The 24,349-nt window shown below is 37.7% G+C and overlaps 1 protein-coding gene across 18 annotated transcripts in view; it reads right to left on the bottom strand.

Moving 5' to 3' along the window:
- Positions 1-24,349, bottom strand: part of dtna.S (dystrobrevin alpha S homeolog) — a 126,744-nt gene that overhangs the window by 15,613 nt on the left and 86,782 nt on the right. For 3 of the 18 annotated variants that reach the window (XM_041567115.1, XM_041567113.1, XM_041567116.1), the window contains exons 10-17: positions 23,301-23,309; positions 22,686-22,769; positions 13,090-13,167; positions 11,795-11,887; positions 5,436-5,523; positions 4,369-4,463; positions 3,025-3,138; positions 998-1,094 (exon numbers count right to left, since the gene is read on the bottom strand). In XM_041567115.1, the coding sequence (XP_041423049.1) occupies positions 998-1,094; positions 3,025-3,138; positions 4,369-4,463; positions 5,436-5,523; positions 11,795-11,887; positions 13,090-13,167; positions 22,686-22,769; positions 23,301-23,309 (658 nt within the window). Of the gene's footprint in view, positions 1-997; positions 1,095-3,024; positions 3,139-4,368; positions 4,464-5,435; positions 5,524-11,794; positions 11,888-13,089; positions 13,168-16,155; positions 16,800-22,685; positions 22,770-23,300; positions 23,310-24,349 lie in introns of those variants that run through there. The other 15 variants (NM_001091074.1, XM_018268665.2, XM_018268666.2 and 12 more) reach the window with 9 other exon arrangements.

Here is a 24,349-nt window from a genome sequence, read left to right as displayed (position 1 = left end):
TGCTGCTAAGGGTGGCCCAACCAGTTATTAGGTTCAGGGGGCAATTACTTTTTCACACAGGTTTGGATTTCTTTTCTCCCTAAATAATAAAAACCCTCATTTAAAAACTGCATTTTGTGTTTACTTGTGTTATCTTTGACTAATAGTTAAATGTGTTTGATGATCAGAAACATTTTGTGTGACAAACATGCAAAAGAATAAGAAATCAGGAAGGGGGCAAATAGTTTTTCACACCACTGTATATATATAAAATAAGTATATTGTGCGTCAGTCCCTAAGCTCAGTAAGTAACAGCAGCACAGAGCATGTGCAGTGAATCAGCAAAAAAGAAGATGGGGAGCTACTGGGGCATCTTTGGAGACACAGATCTTTACTGCTAAAGTGCTGTGGTTGCCTTGGGCTGGTACAGACTCTTAAAACATAATATACAACATTTCTGCCCCATTTTTTAAATCAAGCATTAGTGATCTTTTAAAGAATAGACAAAACTTGCCTTTATTAGCACTGATCTGCAAATATTTACAGTAATGACATAATAACATGGTGCTCCTTTAGACTGAAAGCTGCACACATCTATGATGCAGACAGCAAGCAGGCTTAATTCCAGTGTCTGCAACACACGGCCTTGTCTTTTTCCCATGTGAATGGTGAACAGCAGGTGCATCCATTGGGGGTGCCGAAAGTTGGGCACTCCCAAGTGATTGCATTTAGTTACCTGATACCCTGGGCCAGTGCTCTTATCAGCAGAAAACTGTACCGACCTGGGGTTCTTCCAGTGAGCACCATGGATCGATCCTCCTAGGAGCACCGGCCTGGGATATCAATAATTTCCTTCTCCCTTAAGTCTGTTTGAGCTATAATATAGACCTGTAATCTAAAGCTTGACATCTATAGGCCAGTTTTATTGCAGTCCAATGGGCCAGATGATCTTATATTATGCTATTTGTCTACACGTTTATATGCTCAAATCAAACTGATGTTTTCCTGTGCCTCTTACCTTTAGAAGTTTCATAAGCCCTTCAAGCTGCACCATCAACTCCCTCCTGCTCTCCTGCAAGGCAGACATCCTCTGCTCAAGCTCATCTTTGCGTTGTCTGACAGGTGAAAAGAAACAGTTCCTTTTATTATCACTTGGAATTGATGTCATCAGTTTTCTGCTGGGTCTATTTGTGTAAAACTGTACTGTTCAACTTTTTCTCGGCAGTGGGTCATTTATTTGAATATCAATAGGTTTGCATGCTGGATTACATTCAAATGATGCCACACAAAGGTCTGTGTGAAGCCAATTGACAAGCTGGGGGCCATATACATCAGTAAAAGAAGTTGGACTAGTTGCACATATAGTACCTGTCCCATTGCTTTCATCCCAAAAAATGCTAATATAATTAAAGTATAAAGTGTAAGGCTTATTCACACAGAATCTTTATAGCAATGGCTCTTTGTATTAGTGTATTAGCACTTATGTGAGTTTGTGCGCCTGTATCCACAGCCTTCACTACTTTAGCCAATAACATCCGCGGGAGGCCTGCATCCAGCCTGCGGGCCTCAAGTAAGACAACTCTGCATAGAAGAGCAATTTCTTACCAACTAAATAGATGGGTTGATTTTCTATCCATAACATCCAATCATTTCTATTTAATATACTTTTGTTTTGTTTTTTAAGTACACTGATTAAAACTATTTACTGATTGGTTGCTTCTGGCTTCTGCAGTGTTTACAGACCAGTACATTGTAAATTCGTATTGTAAAGCACCATGTAAATTGCCAGAGTTTAATACATAAATGATAATGCTAATTGCTGTTGGCCAACAGTGTTTGGGTCAGGGCAAGAGAAGTTGTAGCCCCATGCCCCTCCCTACCAATGTGGGGTGTTGCATAATGTGCAGGGCTTCTACCCTACTTCTTTAATTTCCTTTTAAATGTCTGATATCCTTTAATTTTTTTACAATTAGGAATGCTATAAAGCACTTAAACATATGGAAATTGCAAATTTTGTCAACTGTTTTTTTTTAAACAGTTTTTCAGACATGCATAACACATTATTTATATTCCATACCCTGTCCTCTTAGTTGGACTGCAACCCATAATCACTACCAGCCACAAATTAAATTTGCTGACCTTGTAAAACTATAATTTAGGGCCACAAAGATCAGGGATGGGATCACCACTTAATGTGACCTATTCCGTCTGACATCCAGGAGAATAAAAAACTAAAATAACCCAATCAGAAAACACGCACAGACTGGCAATTAGTAGTCATAGAAACACAGCTGCCTTTCAGACAGTGACCACTATACAAATGCTCCCTCGGCAACTGACAGTTGCAATAATTCATTTCTTGTTAGGACAGTAATAGAATAGAGAAAATCTGCACTTGTGCAATATTTTTATTTGTATTTATAGCTTAATATTGTATTTATGCCTTGAAGGACAAGTAAAAAATACAATTAAGCCCCACAAAATGTCCTTTTCTCTCCATTAGAACAGCATGGAAATACTGATTAGCCCTATTTACTGGTAACTGTGCTCACAGTTCCCTTTGCCCTTAAAAATACAGTATGAGTCCTGTAGGGGGTCAGGTATGTGCAGGATCCAGCAATGCAATGTGAGCCTTGTGTGGTAGAGGTAAAATAAATGCACACGAAAATTTCCTATAGTTGTATTTTGCTATGTTTTTCTCGAAGCAGCTCCTTCCCCTGCCCCAATATAATATCCCTTCACTACATTAGATGACATCATGTCCTTGCTTTCGGTTGAGCAGTGGGTAGCAGGTAAGGTTACAAGTTGGGAGGGGAAGTTGGTCCAAGCAGGTAAAACTTTAGGCTGGGTGTCTTAAAGCAGGTTCAGTGAATTGGACCCACACAAGTACGAGGCATACATTGCACTGGACTTTGTATGCTACCGAGCTCTATAGATGCTGGATGTCAAAATTGCATGGAGAAAATAAATATACTTTATTCCATCCTATTTTAGTACCCTGAATAGATTGTGTTAAAGATGTGTAAATGTTAAGTCTGCATGTACCTGAGGAGCCGCAGTTCAGCCAGGAGGGTGGGATTCTGTTGTGCTTTCTCCGGTGTGGGCTGTGATGCCTGCTCATGTTCAATTCGCAATCGCTGGATTTCCTGCAAGATTTCCCTAGGCAGAGAGGAAGAACACATAGGGGTGAATTTACTTACCTCCGGAGTTGTGCTAGCGCCGACTTCGCCAGGCGAAGTTTCGCCAGGGCTCCGCTAATTCGCTAAAATCCGAAGTTGCGCTCAGGGAGGCGAAAGGTAGTGAAGTTGTGCTACCGTTAATTCGTCAAGCAAAGTTACGATAGTGATGCCTAATTTGCAGACGGCGCCAAGTTTAAGTACAATTGACTTATATGTAGCAGCAAATACATTACACTACACAAGCCTGGGAAAGCTTTATAAAATAAAATAGAGTTGTTATTTGCCCTATGCATGTGCCCACTGTATAGTTTAGGTGCCATATGTTTGAAAATGTAGGGGGAAAGGAGGGTACCCCCCAAAAAATTTACAAGCTTTTCAGCCTATCACCCTTAAAAAAAGTAAAAGACGCAAGCGTTTTTTGGGACTTAGAAAAGATTTCAACTTTTTTTGAACCAATCCCTATCTACTCTATTGCACTTCGCCTGGTCTGAGGTGGCGAAGGCAAGTCTGGCGCAAGAGGTAACGTTCAGTAAAATGCGCAAGTTAGTGAATTAGCGTAGTTACGACCCTTCACCATAGCGCAATTTCTCCTGGCATAAGGGTGCGAAGTAGCGCTAGAGTAGGTCCACTTCGCTAGCGAATTTATGCCAGCACCTGTTAGTAAATCGGCAAAGTAACGAAATGACGCCACACTGGCGAATTTGCGCTAACGTTAGCCGCTTCACGCTTTAATAAATTTGCCTCATAATAGACTCAGAAATAGTGGCCTCAGTGGCTAGAAAAATGGAGAAAGGCAAACCAGCAATAAGTTGAATTATTTACTATGAGTGGAAATAGTTAATAGTGCGAAACACCACAACTTCCCGAAATATAGTGGGTAGCAAATGAAGTGTAGATGTGGTGCTTTTGTACTACTGCAATTCCGTATTTTATACCGTTTACAGACTGTATATGAATTGTATAAAGCAGGATTTCATTGAAGAGGAGGTGAGATCAGTGTGAGGAGATCACACTTCCCTCTTTAAGATACAACTATTAATACTGCAATTATTATAGATACAGTTTTAAGACAGTTGCTGTTTATTTAATGGGTGGTTTTTCAGATTTCTGGGAGATTCTTGATTTAAAATTATTAATAATCAAATTTCAGTTAAGCTGGCCATAGATTTTAAAAACTTAAAATACACTACATGAAACATACAGTCAGTACCTATTCTTGTTTTCAAGCTCTGCAATGAGTTGTCGCTGTTGCTTATTTGCATCAATAGTAAAGGAGATGTCAGTTCCTGCTCTCTGCTGAACCTGCTGAAACACAACAAACAAGGCAGGTGTTTAGAGATGTAACTTTCAGTTGGTACATGGAGCGCAACACAGAAGTCATAATTGGAGATGTTGGCCCGTATGGGAGAACATCTAATTTTTTCTAGTTAGTACCATATACAGTACAAGCAAAGTTACTCTCTCCTAGCCAATAAATCTTCCCTGGCTGCAAATCCATTTCTAGACTGGGTAACCCCAAGATTTTCCTTCATTTCAATTAACATACAAAATGGTTTTGTACGTTACTGATACATTAGATTCATTAGATAGCTTTAGGAAGGGGTTGGATGGCTTTTTAGCAAGTGAGGGAATACTGGGTTATGGGAAATAGCTCATAGTCCAAGTTCATCCAAGGACTAGTCTCATTTTGGAGTCCCCCTCTAAGGCAAATTGGTGAGGCTTCAGATGGGTTTTTTGCCTTCCTCTGGATCAACTGGCAGATAGGTAGTTAATAAAAAAAAAAAAAAAGGTTGAACTCGATGGACATGTTGTCTTTTTTCAACCTTACTTACTATGTTACTATGTTACTATGTTATGTATTTGTAAGTACACAAATGAAACAGCTAGAAGATACTTACATCAACCTACTGCATTACACGGTGGTATTCTAATGTGTAGAAGTTTTTACTGTATAAAATTGTCCTACTGAAGAAGTCATAAAATATCCACTATCCTGGAACTGATCGTTACCAACATGTTGCCGGAATTGAGTGGATCCAATGGGGTGCCATGAATATAGCATTAAAGTGGATTTTGGTTATATTAATGTTGGATCCATATGCAATAAGAACTGTGTATATCTGTCAGCACAAGCATTTTACCAATATCAAATCCAAATAAATAACCACCACTCAATAGAGAAACATCAAAAAAGACAAAAAAAAGTGCATGGAAAAAACAAGGCAAGTTCTTCTATATCTAGGATTTTATGGAGAGTCTGAAATAAGTTGTACTTACTGATGAAGAGTTCTCTGCTGCCAGCCTTGCTGCGTATCTGGCAATCAGTCTGTGTTCTTCGTCCAGACGACTTGGGCTGTCCGGCATTCTGTTTATAGAATTGCATAAGAAATAACTATTTCATACTTTTCATATTGCATGTTTTAACTGTTAAAAACATGGATAATTGTTCTAATTAAAAACATTCCTCTTATATCTATTGAATAATTAAAGCAGTCTGTAGTGGACAGACCATACTATGAAGCCATATAAGTATTCGGTCAGTCTATATTTGGTGACAGTTAAAAAAAGATATGGCATTTGTTGTGTGGTCTTCCTGTTCTGCACATAAACATATTTTTCCCGTAGGGGCAAATTCACTAAAGGATGAATTTTCTCCAACATACACTACGTTACACTCCACGCCATTTTGCCAAGCGTAAATTTGCTACCACTACACAAATTCACTAAAATGCGTCTGAGCAGCTGTATGACTTTTCGGCATACAGGATATGATGTCACAGGCATAAAATTGAGGAGGATGAAGCTTCATCTTATCAGTTCACCAGGTCTAAGCTGAAACTCTGGTGAACGTTCTGCAAATGGCGGTCTCTTTCGCTAGCGAATTGTCCTCTACGCCTGTTAGAAAATTGGCGATGTCCCTGTGGATGGGATTTCTGCTGAATTTTCAGCTAGCGACGGCACTTCGCCCTTTAGTAAATCTGCCCCATAGTGTTTCATACTTTCTGTGTTAAGCATCAATCTATGGATCTGCTGGCGAAGATTTTGGTTTGGGAGTGGCACAAACTGTTTTGTGCTGATCACAATCCTATTGTTTCAGCTTTCAGAAGAGTTGTAAAAACTGAAGGAAGTACACTGAATATTTATGTACATTTTGTGAAAATCTTTTAAACTACAGACATTAGGGATCTTTTGTGACTGTGAGGCAAGATCCTCTACTTTGGTCCCCAGGGCTGAACCCCCACCATCAATAGGTGCATTGCTTTATGCCCATAACATCCATCCAGCACTGGCAGAGCCTGCTAGTGCCATATACCAAACTGGCAGCATGTGGCCTAGTTGTGGGTGTCCCAAGGAACACCCTTATCTTGTACATTATTTAGAACATGTAATGCAGCAGCAGTAGCAAAGTAAAGGTGGCCATACACAGAGATATCCGCTCGAACAGATCTCTCCCTATGTCCAAATTGAGGTGGGCGATATCGGGCTGATCCGATCGTGGTCACATTGCAGCCAATACGGGCAGTCGGATCGGGGAAGCCTGTCGGAAGGCCCCACCCATGGGCCAATAAGCTGCCGACTCGGTCTGTCAGCAGCTTTTTTCTGCCCATGTATGGGGGCCTTAAGACAGGAGCAACAGTGGCCTACTTTCTTTTTATTCCAAAGATTTATATATATATAAGATGCCCAAAACACATTTATTTCTCCATGCAGTTTCATATATTTAAATAGCTCTATACTGCATTCAAAAAAATCAAGAACATATTTACTTCAGAGCCTTGAAATTGTCATGAAGCAAATGTAGAAACGTGCTTTCCTTTGATGTGATAGCAGTTCTACAACAGGCAATTTCCAGATCATTTAAATCCACCATAATAAGTACCAGTCCAACTGTGCAGCCTTTTCAGTCAGTCTTGTATGTAGCCATATACAATCTTTCCCTATTGCTTTTCTTCATTTATATAGCACCTATTGCAAAGTGCTATACATGGAATCATTGAAAGAGCTCTTTGCCCAAGAGTTCAATATCTACTTTGTCTAAATGCTCTCCAGCCACCAGTGAGAATAGTGAATATTTACGACACAAATTCCATGAAGACCATTAAACATTCAAGATATCAGTGGCCCTGGCATCATCATTGCATCACCATTAGAGATGTTTGCTTCTACTTCAACCACACATACAGTATACTAACTTATTTTGTTGTGCCATGTAGGTATAATATGGAGTCTAATCACTTCATATCGCCTATCCAAGACGTTTTTGATGGACTGTAATTATTGATACTCTTTGCTACTCAGTTATTCTTTCTCCGTTAAAGTCTCTGTTAAAAACCTGTTAAAAACCTGTGTGCTAATAAGCCAGGGAGACAGACAATACCAAATATTTTTCACTTTACAAATTTGTTCACATACCTACCTGGAAATAATTAGCCTTTAGACCTCTTCTGGCTTAATTCCCAGAATATTTCTTTTACGGCCTTAAAGAAGAATTTAAGCTTACGGTAACTAAAGAAGTAGCTAGAAATATTGTAAATTATATTTTGGGTTTCTGTACCAGCCCAAGGCAACCACAGCCCTTTAGTAGTAAATATCTGTGACTCCAAAGATGCCCCAGTAGCTCCCCATGTTCTTTTCTGCTAATTCACTGCACATGCTCTGTGCTGCTGTCACTTACTGAGCTTAGGGACAAACTCACAATACACAGTACACATAGAATAGAAATGTCACAATATAAGGCTGATTAGTAATTAATACAGATAATTACTACATGGCAGCACAGAAACCAGTGCAACTAGCATAAGCATCGGTCAACCTAATTTTCTGATTCTAATTTGCAACAACTCCTAAACTTAGCTTCTCAACAGCTGCTTAAAGACCACTGAGCATGTGAGTGTCGAACTGTGACAAGTCCTGGACTATTGATGCAACTGAGAAGCTGAAACTTTAGGTTAGTGCAATTAGTTCAGTATATACAATATGGCATGTTTAGCCATATTAATCTTTAGGGTTTAGTTCTCCTTTAAGACCACAATTTCATTGCATATTCTCATCTCCCATTTTTCATGTAACAACTTGCTGAGTAGCCAATATCATTGTAGCAGCTGCCAGGAATAATTTACTCCTTTATTTTCACAGTTCCCTGTAATTAATACTATTTATAATTGTAACATGAATTCTCACAACTTTTCAAATTAAAGTCCTTGGTGCAAATTGCCTTCTGTGTATTTAGATTAAACTTATATGTACAATTAATCAGTAAACTGTGACTCTCCCCAGTGATACTAACGAGTCCAGTAGACTATATACAAACTCAAACAATGTAATGTGCCATATACCAGGTTAATGCTCCTTTATATCAGAACACCACACATTTTTGATAAAAGTCAATTTGCAGGTTTATTTAAATATTCACAAGATATTCTCAGGGTGAACAGTTAACAGTACTAATCAGACATTACTATGAAATTCATTATACAAACCAATTATGTGACAGTGTCACTCTTAAAATGATCAGGAATCAATAAAGGAAATTGCACAATCACAGTTTTTGCAATGTGGATTTTCTGCACATAGAACTAAGTGGCATAAAACACTTTTTATATCTATATTGGGTCACTTTCTCAGAGTTCCCCTTATAAATCCTTCAGTTTGCTGTTTAATATAGCACTAAGAACACCCTGTGAATAAAACAATTTACCTATATAAAAAACTTGCTCCCCACCAGGGTCAATAAGTTAAAATTTAAAAGGAGGGAGCTAGAGTCCTGCAGCGAGTCGGGTACCCGCGGGTTACCCGCAAAAACCTGTGGTACCTTGTGGGTAGAAGTTGCGGGTATAGATGCGAGTCGGCGGTTCTGCGGGTTTGCAGGTCAGGCCACGGGTCTTCTCAATAGCGATTTTTACTACTTTTTTCCGATCACGTCTACTTCCGATTATGTCACTTCCGGTTTACAATGACAGCACTTCCCAATTCTTGATGGTCAACGGGTCACGGGTCCAGGATAAGGTACTTGCGGGTCGTGTCGGGTAGCGGGTCCAAGCGGGTAAGGTTGCGGATTGCAGGTACGGGTTCCAAAAAATAGACCCGTGCAGGACTCTAAAGGGAGCTCCGCTTCTCTGTTCCCTGCTGTAAATAGTTAGGTATCACACCACCCAAACTTCTCCTGTGACACCGGGGGGCCCATTTACTTAGCTCGAGTGTAGGAATAGACTAAAAAAACTTCGAATGATTTTTTTGGCTACTTCGACCATCAAATTGGCTACTTCGACGACGACTTTGAATCGAACGATTCAAACTAAAAATCGTTCGACTATTCCACCATTAGATAGTCGAAGTACTGTCCCGTTTAAAAAAAACTTTGACACCCTACTTCGCCACCTAAAACCTACCGAGGTGCCATGTTAGCCTATGGGGAAGGTCCCCATAGGCTTTCTATCAATTTTTAGGTCAAAGAAAAATTGTTCGATCAATGGATTAAAATCCTTCGAATCGAACGATTCAAAGGATTTAATCGTTTGATCGAACTAATTGCGGTAAAACCTTTGACTTGGATATTCGAAGTTGAAGGATTTACATTCGGCTGTCGAATATCGAGGGTTAATTAACCCTCAATATTCGACCCTATGTAAATCTGCCCCCAAATCTTCCAGCGGGCAGAGGAATCTTCTACAAATTTTGTGCTTTGCACTTTCTCAAGAATGCCCTCTCGGGGTACTGGATAGTTTTAAATACTGTCATTTCTTAAGATTTTACTTCTTATCAATTGACTTTTATTATAAATTGTGTGGTGTTCTGATATAATGGAGCGCTAACCCGGTAAATGGCACAGTGTATAGGAGTATGTGCAGTGATATATTTGAGCTGGCCCATGCATTCAGCACCCTGGCTGTGCTTATAGGGGTCCTCCAAAAAAACAGTTTTTGGCCAAGTGAAAGAAAATGCAATAAGAAATTTTTCAGTGTACATAACTGAAAACATTTCAATAGTTTTGAAATTATTTGAAACTCCTAACGCTACAGCATGTTGCACGTTAGCTGATTAAATGACCTAAAAATAGAGCTGACTTCTGTTACATTGTTTTAAGATTCAGACAAAGCAAACAGAAAGGAATACATTAACACTGCTTTCAGCTGCAATTACATTTAAACATATATATGTGAGTAGCGACATACAGTATATATCATATATAATAGATTATGTATGTTTCTAATGTATATATTATTTTCTTTGGGAAAGAAACTTTCCATGGAAATTATGCCTGCGTTAGGTATTCTCTGGTGTACCTTTTAAGCATGAGCTTCTATTCTTCTAAATAATGCAGTTAAGTTGAATGTCAGATAAACAAGCTTTTAAATGATTGATGGAATCTCTACCCATTAATGATTGATATCAGTCAGCAAACCAGTGACAAGTCTGATATATGTATATACTGTATATAACCAAGGCAATTCAGTCCATTTTGTCAACAGCAAGCCGCTTTATTTCTGATTCAATATATTCTTTACATATATCGGACATTTAACTGCTTAAGCTGGCCATATCTTATAATATCTGCTTGTTTGGTGAGGTTGCCAAAACAATCAGATATTTCACCAATAAGCCCACATTGTGTTGGGCAATATCCGTCTGATCCAATCGTTTGGCTCATAATCGCTGCTATGTGAGGTCTTCAGATTGTGAACTACATCAACACAAAGATACAGTCATTGATCCAAGAAGATCAAACCTACCAGACATTGGTTGGATAAGGCTGCATACACATGCAGATAAGCTGCCAAATTGATCTGAAGGGCCTGAAGGCATGGCCACCTTTATATACAGCTTTATATACTAGAATCATATACTAGGAAGTTTTCTACAGCTGAGTTTGCAGCTCAAAAAAACTGATGTTTGAGCTGTTGGTTAGCTACAGTGCATATGTGCCATAAGCAGAGCAACAGGCCCTTTCTCAGATTCACCAACATCATCCTGAGAAACCAGACAAAATAATAAGCCAAAAACCCAAAGGGGCTCATTTCTGAATTCAGTGCAATGTGCAACATTCTGACAGAATTTATTTATTTTTTTTAACCAACAATGCACCATTTTTTCTCAGAATTAGCCGCTCGCATTACTACGTGTAGTCTAAAGCTGGCCATAGACGCAAAGATCCGATCGTATGAATCATCGTACGATCGGACTTTCCCATCTTCCGACCTGCCACTAACCATTCTGATCAAATTAAGTAGAAAAGAACAGATCAGTCGATGTTCTGCCCCTACAGCAATCGTACGATAGTTATGTCCGACCAAAGCTAGTGACAGTCTCCCACTGAAAATCGTACGGTCGGCAATACATGCAGAGATATTATCGGCAGGCCACAGAAATCTTTTAAGCTGTCCAATCAACCAAACGACCGATCTCCGCCGGACAAAAAATGTCGGGAAACTCCACTCACGAATCCTCGATTCGTACGATCAGATCTTTGCGTCTATGGCCAGCTTTAGGTTGCTCAAATAGTTTGGGAATACAAAAAAGGGAGCTATACATGCTTACTGCCTGAAGTGAGGGTGTCCACTTAATTATACTTGACAAGTTAACTTGTCATAGTATAGTCTCTATTTTAAGCCCAGACAATGTTCCAAACCTCAACTAACCGTGAAAGGTTGTTCTGTAGCATGTTGGAATACACCCCGATAAGAGCATGTTCATCGGCCAGCCTATCTGCCACATCCAGGCTGTACTGAAACCTATATTAAAGGAGGGAATGGAAATGGAACAAAGAAAAAGGAGGAGACCAACAAGAAATATTTCAAAACGAAGTACAAAGAGAATCACTGCAGGTCACAGGCAGGTAAAGGCAACACAAACTACATGCAACAAAATTAGGGATGCACCGAATCCAGGATTCGGTTCAGGATTGAGCCTGTTTCAGCAGAATTCGGATTCAGCCGAATCCTTCTGCCCGGCCGAACCGAATCCGAATTTGCATATGCAAATTATGGGCGGTAGGGAAATCGTGTGACTTTTTGTCACAAAACAAGGTAAAAATGGTTTTCCCCTTCCCACCCTTAATTTGCAAATGCGGATTTGGTTCGGTATTCGGCCAAATCTTTCGCGAAAGATTCGGGGGTTCGGCCGAATCCAAAATAGTGGATTCGGTACATCCCTAAACAAAATACATCTGCCAGATGCCTCTGGTGAGGCAAAACTTCACATTAGTGATTATTGTAATTCTTCAGGCTGTCACTATCTATCTATGTTTGATCCTTTGTGATGCAAATTGCTCTTGCATGCATGGCGCTATACACTTTACTGGTAGACTTTTTAAATGTTATGAATATCTGTGTTTTATTGCCTCATTTGTTGGCATAATATTTTATAAAGTACAGAACTGTATTCTTTGCATGGTCTCCAGAACTACAATGTCACCTTGCTTAATAGTGGTCTATGAAACAATGGGAAAATGGGAACGGCAAAATGCATGCCATAAAGAAATAATAATTGGCTGACACAATTATATTGTATTTTAATGTTGTGTATCAGTACAGTACAGTAAGATGCTACAATAGATGTCTAATTTAGGTTTTCTATATAGCAATTTTATGTCTTACAAAATTTAGAGAGGACTATATTTTATGGAAAAAATGCCAAAATATGATTGATGAAAATACCATTCCAGTTTGTTTTAAGCTTCTGTTACTATAAATATGTATATATTATAAATGTAAGTCTTTAAAAACAAAAAATAAAAACAGTGCACGTACAGTACATGTTGTGACAGATGCCTTGACATTATACAGTTAGCTCTTTATAGTGTTAGGAGTCATTAGTGGAATTAGAGAACAAACACTATTTTGAGCATGTCCACATACATACTGAGAGTCAAGACATAAGTATCAGTGTTAGTTGTATAAGTCCAGGTTGCCAAGATTTTACATTCATGACTTACCCTTTTCCCTTAAGCAAAGTTGGAGCAGCCCTAGCCAGATTTTTGCTCTGCTCTACTTCAGTACTTGTGTGAGGAGAGCTGGGTAACAAGATAAAACACAACTAAACAAGATCACACAGGCTCCAGGCAGCCAGGAATGACACAGTCAACATATGCTCCAGGCTGACCGCACGCTTACCAATAGGGAGAAGCACTAAGTATAATAAAAGATTTGGGTACTGGGGTGGGCAGAAATATTTTTTTGCAGGGCCTCACTGACAAACTCCTTTCCTTCCAAATTGGTCTGGTTACGGATATTAACAGAAATATTATTCTCGCACTGCATTTCCAGTAACATTGACGATACTTGATAGCAGAATGATGCCACATAGATTTCCACCCAAAACCAAAGATGTAAAAAGAAAAGCACACAAAACTCGTATATACAAACTCCTTCTGTACAATACAGTGGGGTAAAAAAAAAAAAAAAAAAAAAAATATATATATATATATATATTTGGGTTGTGGACAGCACTCCGTTTAGAAACAATACCTGGGTGCACGGTACAGAGAATATATATATATATATATATATATATATATATATATGGAAAGAAAGACCAGCAACACCAGGGTTTTGCAAAAAGTTGAAAAAAGTGTTATTGCAATAACACTTCACTTTTTTCAACTTTTTGCAAAACCCTGGTGTTGCTGGTCTTTCTTTCCACATATATATATATATATATATATATATATATATATATATATATATATATATATATATATATATATATATATATATATATATATATATAAATTTCACATAGAGCCGCACACCATTTTCTTCTTCGTAAATATATATATATATACTGTATATATATATACAATGATATTATGCCCCATTGCTACCAAATTCTGTTATAAGTTCAGTTTCTTTTGAACAATGAAATCTTGATGTAAAGTCAACATTTCATAAACAGCTTTATTATACTACTATACTGCAGACTTAAAACAAACTTTAAGCTGTTTCCAAAATATGGAATGTATATTCATGGTATGTAAGCAAAAATGGCATATCTGACTATGGATTTCTATTTCTTTCTTTTTGTGTTGAAGCAACAATAACAAACAAAATAGAATCCCGGACCAATAAAACGTCATGCTTCAAGAATGCTATAATTACTGTTGAGTTGTAGAGATCACCTGACCCACTGACAGGGGCAGCAGTACTGCCCCATTGTAGAGTCCTGCGCGAGTCCATTTTTTGGAACCGGTACCCACAACCTGCAATCCACAAGCCAGATCTGCAACCCGCATTCTTACCTGCTACCCGACCCGCAAGTACCTTATCTGCAACCCCGACCCGCTGATCCATCAAGAATCAGGAAGTGCTGTCATTGTAAACCGGAAGTGACATCAACGGAAGTAGGCGTGATCAGAAAAAAGCAGTAAAAAATTGCCAATGAGAAGACCCTCGGCCTAACCCACGACCCACAGAACCGATGACCTGTGTCATCCCGCACCCAGAACTACTACCTGCAACCCGCAGGGTACCGCAGGTTTTTGCGGGTAACCATCGGGTACCCGACCCGCTGCAGGACTCTACCCCATTGACAACCAGAGACTGTAACTGATGTCACGAAGAAACAGGGGTCCTTTTAGACAGATAAAGGCCACAAGCAGATTTTTAAGAACTCCTACGAGAGCAGTCCACAACAATTTTTGAGCCCTGATATAGCGCTCATAAGACAAGTTATCCTACTTCAGTGGAGACAGATATAGTGATTTGATGTGGGGTGACCAGGGGTGCTGTGTCAAAGAGGCAAGTTAAGAAACTCGCTTCAGGCAGTAGCACCCCACTGGTTACCAGGGCAGCAAAAATTAGGCTCCTGGTAACTTTAAGAGCTAAATTTCTGTTTAACAAACCGGCTCTCCTAGCAATTACGCTCATTACACTAGCATTGTGAACCCCCCTGGACTGCCTCCGGCACCAAAGACATGAGCCTGTGGGAAAGTGGGGAGCAGCAACAAGCTACCAAAGGGCAGAAGAGGGGCCAGGATCGCACCTGTGCATGCCAACATTCAAGAGAGATTTGTAGATTTTCTATAGATTCCTACATGTATGCTTTATCATCACTCATCCTTGGTGAACCAAAAAATCCAGCAAAATGAATGAGCATGTTATACATATTTTCATTTTATTGCAGTGTTTATAATTTTACTGAAATGGAAAAAACTTACAAAAGACCTGTATGTACCATAGTTATTATCCTCCCACACAGGGTATGCTTCAAACTGGAGCTGTTGCACTGTGAATATTCTATTCTATTCAATATGTATTTGCATATTTTTGATGTTGTTATGATTAAAAGCCATCGTTGCCACTAAGAAATCAGAAACCAGCTGGAGAGTATCTTCCTGTCGTGAGTAAAGGGTGTTGTGGCTTGAAAATAAATGTAAGCCTAAGAAACAAAATATCCGTTGTTAGTATCTAGGTGTGAAGGTATTCCAGTAAAGTTCTTTACTGATCTCACTTTATATCATTTGTGTATCCAACATTTAGGCCCACATTAGGGGCTTTATAAAGGATAAACATTTACATATATACAGTGGCGAGCCATGTTCACCTGATCGTGTGCCCCCTTAAAAAAAAACTTTTGCTGCTGCGCCTCCGCGCAGTGCGGCAGCATTCGCACAGGCGCGTGCTGCACCAGCGTTCATGCAGAAGGAAGCCGGGAGGGGCCCCAGTGACTTCTGGAGGCATATATATGTATGCATATATATATATATATATATATATATATATATATATATATATATATATATATATATATATATATAGACATACACACAGGACGCAATGGTGCACACCCTTGGTGAGACCCGGGTGCCAGTAAGAACACGTATAGATATATAGAAAATAACGGTACTCACACGATTTGTTTCAGCAAACAAAAAATGGTTCTTTATTTGGCTCAACGTTTCAAGCCCGCACAGGGCTCTTCGTCAGGAAGAGATTCTCCCGACGAAGAGCACTGTGCGGGCTCGAAATGTTGGGCCAAATAAAGAACCACTTTTTGTTTGCTGAAATAAATGGAACCTGTTACATATTTTCGAGGAAGATATAAAGTGGTAACAGGGTAAAGTGAAAGGCATGTGCAAACTAATATATCTATATAGACTCATACAGAGGAAAGAGAGAGAAAGTAAGATACATAGGAATGAATACTTTTTAATGCCTAGCAATAGTGCAAAAGGAAGAGACTAGGCAGAAAACTATGCCACTAATTAATCCACCATTCAAATCTTGAAAACATATCTGCTTGCACTGATTCCTACAAGCACCTAACAAAGTAATGGTTTAGTGCATCTACTACAGTTAGCATGTTAGTTACAGAGCTGTCAAATTTCCTTGAAGAGTCTCCGGGAGATATGAGGCACTCGCTGGTGAAAATTGTTATGGTTGTGACATCAGCGGGCTCCCCTTTATCGGAAGTTATGTCACGCGCATGAGCAGAACTTCTCTTGAACGCAGTTGGCAGAAACCAGGAGTGACAGGAGACTGGGGGACAGAGCTGAAAATCTGGTAACTCCCGAAAAAAACTGGAGAGTTGACAACTCAGTAGTTATCTCATACTGACCGTGGCATGCTCTGCAGCTGTCTTACATATAGCCCAATAAGACAATGCTCATCAGTCACCGCACTGGTTACACTTACATTCTCAGTTAACCTGATTGGGCCAAACAACAAAGTCTGGGTTACAAACAATGCCAACACACAGCGCTTTAAGGACCATCAACTCTCCTTTACATCATTAAATACAGTACTTAATCACATAAAAAATACAATGGAAAATGTGCTGAAAACCCACACAAAGTGAACCTATATTACCCACTATCAGACAATGGGCCATGTTCAATTCAATGAGAAATACAATAAAATGAAAACACCACTGAAGTGAAATCTAGAATTGAATTAGGAGAAGTTTTCAATCTTGAATTGAATCTGACCCAATGTAGAATAAATATTGTTGTTGAACAAAGCTTATTTTTGGGAGATGCTTAAAGGGATGGCTCACCTTTAAGGTAACTTATATTATGCTATACAACATCCAATTCTAAGCAACTTTTCCATTGGTTTTCATTATTTATTTTTTTATAGTTTTTTGCCTTTTTCTTCTGACTCTTTCAAATGGGCGTCTCTGACTCCCTTCTAAAAAACAAATGCTCTGTAAGGCTACAAATGTATTGTTATTGTTACTTTTTATTACTGATCCTTCAATTCAGGCCCTCTCTTATTCATATTCCAGTCTCTTATTCAAATCAATGCATGGTTGCTAGGGTAATTTGGACCCTAGTTACCAAATTGCTTAAGATGCAAATTGAAGAGCTGCTGAAAATAAGAACCAATTGCATATAGTCTCAGTATATTACTCTCTACAGCATACTAAAAGTTATCTCAAAGGTGAACAACCTCTTTCAGGTTAAAGTTAATTGCATGTAAGGTTTATGTATTGAATAATATACTGCATATTGTAAAATATAAGGAAATTATAAATCACCAAGGTGTGTCTCTGTCTCACTCTCTCTCTCTCATATATGTAAAGTATATATATATATATATATATATATATATATATATATATATATATATATAAAGCAAAAAAACTTCCGCACACATAGGTCTTGATAAGTGAAAAAAAAGCTGGTAGATTTATTTCAAAGTTTCGGCTTACAAACTCAAGCCGTCATCAGGAAGGGCTTGAGTTTGTAAGCCGAAACGTTTAAATAAATCTACCAGCTTTTTTTCACTTATCAAGACCTATGTGTGCGGAAGTTTTTTCTGCTTTATAGATATGAATTTTTGTTCCAGCACCTAGGCATCACCATGGCTATCTGAGTGCACCTATCTAGTTATATGTCTATATATATATTTTATAATAATATATATATATATATATATATATATATATATATATATATATATATATATATATATATATATATATATATATATATATATATATATATATATATATATAGATAGATATAGTGTGCATTAGTGTATATACTCTTGTGCATTATATAATTATAATACAAAGAGCCATGAATATTCTGTAAATTATATTCTTATAAATGGAATACAGTGAGGTCATCTGTGCTTAGTGATGTAATTTCTTTCACATAACTCACTGAAAAATATTGGAATATTTAGTCACCCCAGAGTTCCATGACCTTCAGCCTCGTGCTTTTATATGGTGATAGAAAGCCTTATTGACTTACTGTATAACATCCCTATATTTTTCTCAATAGGGGGTATATTATTCACTTTATCAATGGTGTTCAGTGATGATAAAGTGCCTTTTGTGTCACATGACTTACTGAAGCTTGTGTATTATATGACCTACTTTTTCACCTGCTGTAAATATAAAGGGATTTCACCCTTGTACTTTTTACAGGTTAAAAGTCCTATGTTAATGTTTCTATATTTTGCAGTAAAGGATATACTGTATTATTGCCTATGTATTCTACATGGTATTCATGACTCTTGCATATTGTAAGTTATTACTTTTTCCTGACTACAGCGAGCGGCACATTTTTTTCTGCAGGACTGAAAAAGAGGAGCGCCAGAAACAAATATCTTCTGCAGATAAGACACTCGTGTTTGAAGTCAAATAACTTTGAAGCCTCTTATAAAGCAAATCCACTGGAAACATTCTACAGTATGTTCATAACGATAAAAACTCTTTAAAATGAATCTGTCATGGGGAGACATGACGGTTTCAAAACAAATCAATTAATGGCGCTCCTTACCCATAATCTTGCAAATGCAAAAACTGCAATGGCTTTTTTAATACTTAACTTTAAAATCAGGCAAGCAAATTCTAGTTATTTTTCACGATTCCTTCAGTCTCCTGCTTAGACAATAAGTAGTCTTTCTTTACTGCTGCATTGCAAAATGAGGTCAGTACCCAATCCCACTGCTTTTCAGAGCAAACTAGTAGTGGTCAAAACACCCCTCTATCTCTCAGTCACCACTTCTGATAAAACCAAATGATAAATACCCTGGCTCACACGGAAGACCTCTATGCAGGGACATATTTTTATATATGTACCCCGAGAGCCTGAAAGGGTGGCTGCCTTTTAGGGGATGGACTCTGAATGGACACACCAATAACCTGCTTGAACTTGCTCCATCATATGACACAACTCCCAATGTCAAACTCAATTCTACCAATACTAGAACACACCCCACCCCTTTGTGATCAACAAATTGCCCCTTCATGTCTTTTGGGGTCCCCCCCGATACAGGCTTCTAGATTGAAATTGTACCCCCATATGACAGCCCTGAGCGAATAAAGGAAATATTTTATTCAACCAAGTGACTATTGCAGAACTTAAAGGGGACCCGTAACCCAAAAAAAAATATTCCAAATCCTATTTTATCACGTTAAGCAAGCAAAATTTATTTTTTATTTATTTACACTGTATAAATTATTTGAATTTTGTTTCCTTCAGTTTGGGATGTTCTAATTATAGCAAGCAGGCAGCAGCCATTTTGTGGACACTGTTATTAAGACAAGTGCTTGTTTGTGCACCAGAATGGGGGACCTGATGTCCATCCCCATGCCCTGGCTACATAATCAAACGATTAAGAGAATGGCGGGGAATGTGGGGAGAGTAGTGATATCTAGGAAGTGCCTAAGGCATAAAGGAGGGGCAGACAATATTTGATTGACAGCTGAGATTTTTAAATGAGCTTACAACAGCTATGAATGCTTTAATAAAAAATAAAACCTGGATTTCATGTAAGATATGAAAATGATATTATAATCTTTTTCATGTCTAGGTCCATTTTAAATGCTACAGTATCAACTGCTAGGAACCTGACTGACAACAACAAAATACTTTTCCAGGTTACTATGTGATCCATATCATGCCACATTTTTACCGGCAACAGGTGGTGTGTTAAGATCAATGAGACCCAGCATCAAAAGGTTAAAGAGACATGGGACAGATTTGTGGAGTGGGGTTAGGAGGCAGAGAATCTACTCCCACCAGCCCTTAAGTGTAGGCACAGTAACAAGAGAACAAATCATCTGGCCTTATAATACATCATATTGCTGACTCAACGAGCTGTGAACGTTTTCTAAATTAAGGAGGGATGAAAACCTAATTAATTAATTGACCTGGCAAAGCATCTGTGTTTCTTCAGCAGCTTAACATTAAAACCACATTCTGAAATATTCAAAGAAGGAAAACGAAGTAAGGTCAGGTTAAGCCTATAAAAAGGGATGGGCACAGACTTATTACAAGCTGACTGAACTAAATTTTAAAATGTATTTTTATTACTGTTGCAGTATAGTATATCAGTGAACCTTACCAGCCTTCTTCAGAACAATCACAAATCTCATCCAAACAACAGTTGGTCACACCATGAGCAATATGGTTGGATAATTTAATACATTTACACAAATTTGTCTCCTGCCCTGGGAAGGCACACAGACCATAATATGACTGCATGGAAATTGCCTTTTGTTGGTCTGTGGGAGCAGATATTGTATTTTGCAAAACAAAGGTACAGTAGGCACTTAAATCACATAGTTCACAAAAAGGTATGCTAAAAAACAAAAAGCTTTATTTACACAACATCACAAACCTGTTGCTCCAAGAACACTTAGGCTCTATGTATTTTGCTCCCATTTCTCTCCCAATTTGCTCTTTTAATCCAAGGGATAAATTAGAGTATCAGTGACCCTGCCCTGTCATAAAGACTTAGAAATTACATAAGGCCCAAATCGTTGCCTTGTCTGCCACCTAAATATATTATTACAACTTTACACTAATTAATGAAGTATTAGTGTTCTTGTTTTAAGTTTACTGTACCCCGACAGAAAGTTTCAGCATGTACCCAACATTTCTGCTGTGAAGCACACCTTATTTACTGTTGGTCAGTGCCTCTTCATAGAGGATCTGGACATGAACGAAAATGGGTAAATGTTCTGATAGGCATATTTGTGGTCTAGTAAGATAGTTACATAGTTAAATTGGGTTGAAAAAAGACAAAGTCCATCAAGTTCAACCCCTCCAAATAAAAATCCAGCATCCATACACACACCCCTCCCTACTTTTAATTAAATTTTATATACCCATACCTATACTGACTATAGAGCTTAGTATCACAATAGCCTTTGATATTATGTCTGTCCAAAAAATCATCCAAGCCATTCTTAAATGGCTTGGATGAGATCATGGATAGAGTAGAGAGTGTCATGGCAGAAGCAAGTTTTAATATTTAAATAATGAAAAAATGTAGCTCTGATTATGATTATGTATCATTCTTAGTAGAACTAAGAATGATACATAATTGTTTGTTTTTTTCGTTTTTTTTTTTTTTTTTTACAAATAAAGAGATATATGTTTACCCAGTAACTCATAGCAACCAATCATATTACTCTTTAAACAATTCATCAGGAAATGCTACATCCTAACTGGTTTATATGGGTTACTAGACCAGTAGCAAACTATGCATATTTTATTAAATTTCTCTGCAGTCTCAGCATAGTCACTGCATACCAGAAGATATTGCAAAACAAATATCCCTAAAAATACTTAGGGGCAGATTTATCAAAGGTCGAAGTGAAAATTCGAATTTAAAATTTTTTTAATTTCAAGCTAATTTTTGTGTACTTTGACTGGGGAATAGTCCAAATTCGATTATAATTTTAAAAAAAATTGAAAATTAGCATTTGGATTTTGAAAAATCTTTTTTTAAATTTTTTTTTTTGGGGGGAAAACTTTGAATCGTACGATTCAAATGCGCTATTACTTCAATTTGTACAATTCAAATTCAATCGAAAACAGACCTATTCGATTAAAAACTGACCTATTCGCCAAAAAAAAAACTTCGATTTAATTTCGTTTGGTCTTTTTGAATTCAAAGTTCTTCAAATTTGATATTGGACCCTTGAAAAAATCTGCCCCTAAATATGACTCATTTTATATTTAGCAAGTTCAGCTTTTGGATCCTTGAATTGAGGGAAGGCCATCTCCCCACAAAGCGCATTTTAATAAAATAATTAAAATGTAAAAATGTTTCTCTGTAATTATAAAATAGTAACTTGTACTTGATGGTAACTAAGCTGCAGGAATCCATACTGGTGACAAAACAATCATATTGGGTTTATTTAAATGATATTTTAGCAGAATAAAGGTATGGAGATCTCTTGTCCGGAAAACCCCAGATAGTAGATCACTGCCTGTATTGTTCTTAAGGCTCTTAACAAGTGATTACATTGCTATTTAATTGCTTGCTGTTCCCTAACCCGCAGACTGTGAGGTTTTCATGGGTAGAATGCCTTTAAAGAGACCAAAAAGAAAAGCAGAACGTTTTCTACTTCTTAACAATGTGCTACTTCTTAGCCTGTGCATTATCACTATTTTTTCACATTAATAAGTTGAACTTAGTTTTGTATTTCAGAAAGTGCCAGTTTATTTTGTCTTGCATTACAGTTGAAAAATATTGTACCAATTACAATAGGATGAACTATGCCAATACCACCAGAGGTTCTGGAATAAAATGACTATCGCTGAATAGCAGATATTTTTGCACTTACATTTTGTTTGTGAAAGGACTTCCTGAGGAGGGAACAGATTGAGAGAAGATATTGTCGTTCATGCTGTTAACTGGTCTGGGAGGCCTGCAAGAACAAAAAGCAAAAAGTAAAGGCACAATATTTAACATAAGATTGTCTCAACATAAAATTTGATGAAATGATTCCATACTACTGTCACAAAATGTCAAATGTACAGATAGCCTTAGTTACTCGAATGCAGGCTTTATAAAGAATAAAGCGAGGAAGTAGGGTTAGCACCTGCCCGGGTTTTAAAAGTACGGTTTGGTTTTTCTTCTATCTGTCCGGGTGCCCATGTCAACAATCTGCTCTGTCCATCCCCCCATTGTAATCAGCCCATCTAGTTGTCTTGCCACCTTGTTTGGTTTTTGCCAAGTGGAAACCCACTAGTGAATACTGATTGAAGTTTCCTTTACCGCTTACCCTTGGGGCATACAGAATGAGCTTTGCATACGAGCAACTAAATTTTAAACAATGAAGAAGGTATGGCCATGAACACAAAAAATAATGGTGCATTATCAATGTCTGTAAAGGGATCAGAAATGTGGAGTTATAAGGCTAAAAACAAGGACTAAGTCAGCAAGACACACTACTTACCAAGTGTCACTTTAGCAGCAATGAGAAAACAGAAAGAACACATTTTATAGGTACATATACAGTAACCAAGTTTTCACAGTATGTTTTTCTTCCACTTAAACAATCATGTACTTTAATAACAGACCTGAAAAGCTAAAATGTATCATTGATAAGAAAACATTAAGTGGGACATTAAAGTAAGGTGGTTATAAAAGAACCCCTTATGTTTATGCATTACCAACCACAAATCAGGGCGAAAGGAATCTGATCTAAAATTTTACTTTAATTAATAAACCCATTAAACACTGTAGCCATAAATATCCATTAAAAATAGCAGAAAATCCATCTCAACTGCTCAATAACTGTATTGTGTTGTGCTTGGTGATAGCGTGTGCCATATTTTCTTCCTGCCTAAATTGTACAGTTTAGTCTGCGAGTGTACTTATTTGTTGTATGTATGATTGTTGTATGTGTTTAAAAATGAGAAATAAAACTTACCTTTAAAAAAAAAAAAAATAGCAGAAAAACCTAATCTAACAATTGAGGACACTTACACACTATAACTTGATTACCTCAATGTCCAAAATGTCCCTTTCATGGGTTAGACAAATTAGGATTAACAACCTGTGGTAGTTGGCAATGCTGTTTTAAGATACACTTACGCTTAGCACTCTTTGCTAAATTTGTATAAAGGGAGTGCCCTCCATTAACTGCTGTTTTCTAGAGTTCAAAAACACTCATATCTGAAGAGCTGTAATACTGACTGCTCTGCATGCGCCCTGCATGCTCTCTTTTAGCAATATCACACATGTAACGCAGCATTCATAATGATCTAATTCAGGAGTGCCCATACTTTACTAATGAGTGAACTACTTTTAGTCATGTTTTCCCATTATGATCTACATCCACAAAAACTTTGTTAGCATTCTGCTCCATGGATATAAATGATTTATGAGAAATTTAATATTTAACAAACAACAATTTCTTATGTAAACTTAACATAATACATATCTGAATGAAAAGGATGAAATAGGAGGGTGATACTGTATATTCAAGCTGTTTGTTGACAT

Source organism: Xenopus laevis, chromosome 6S (assembly GCF_017654675.1).
Source record: "Xenopus laevis strain J_2021 chromosome 6S, Xenopus_laevis_v10.1, whole genome shotgun sequence".
In the NCBI taxonomy this organism is placed as follows: Eukaryota; Metazoa; Chordata; class Amphibia; order Anura; family Pipidae; genus Xenopus; species Xenopus laevis.
Note: the sequence above shows the minus strand (reverse complement) of the source record. Positions and strands in the feature narration are given on the sequence as shown.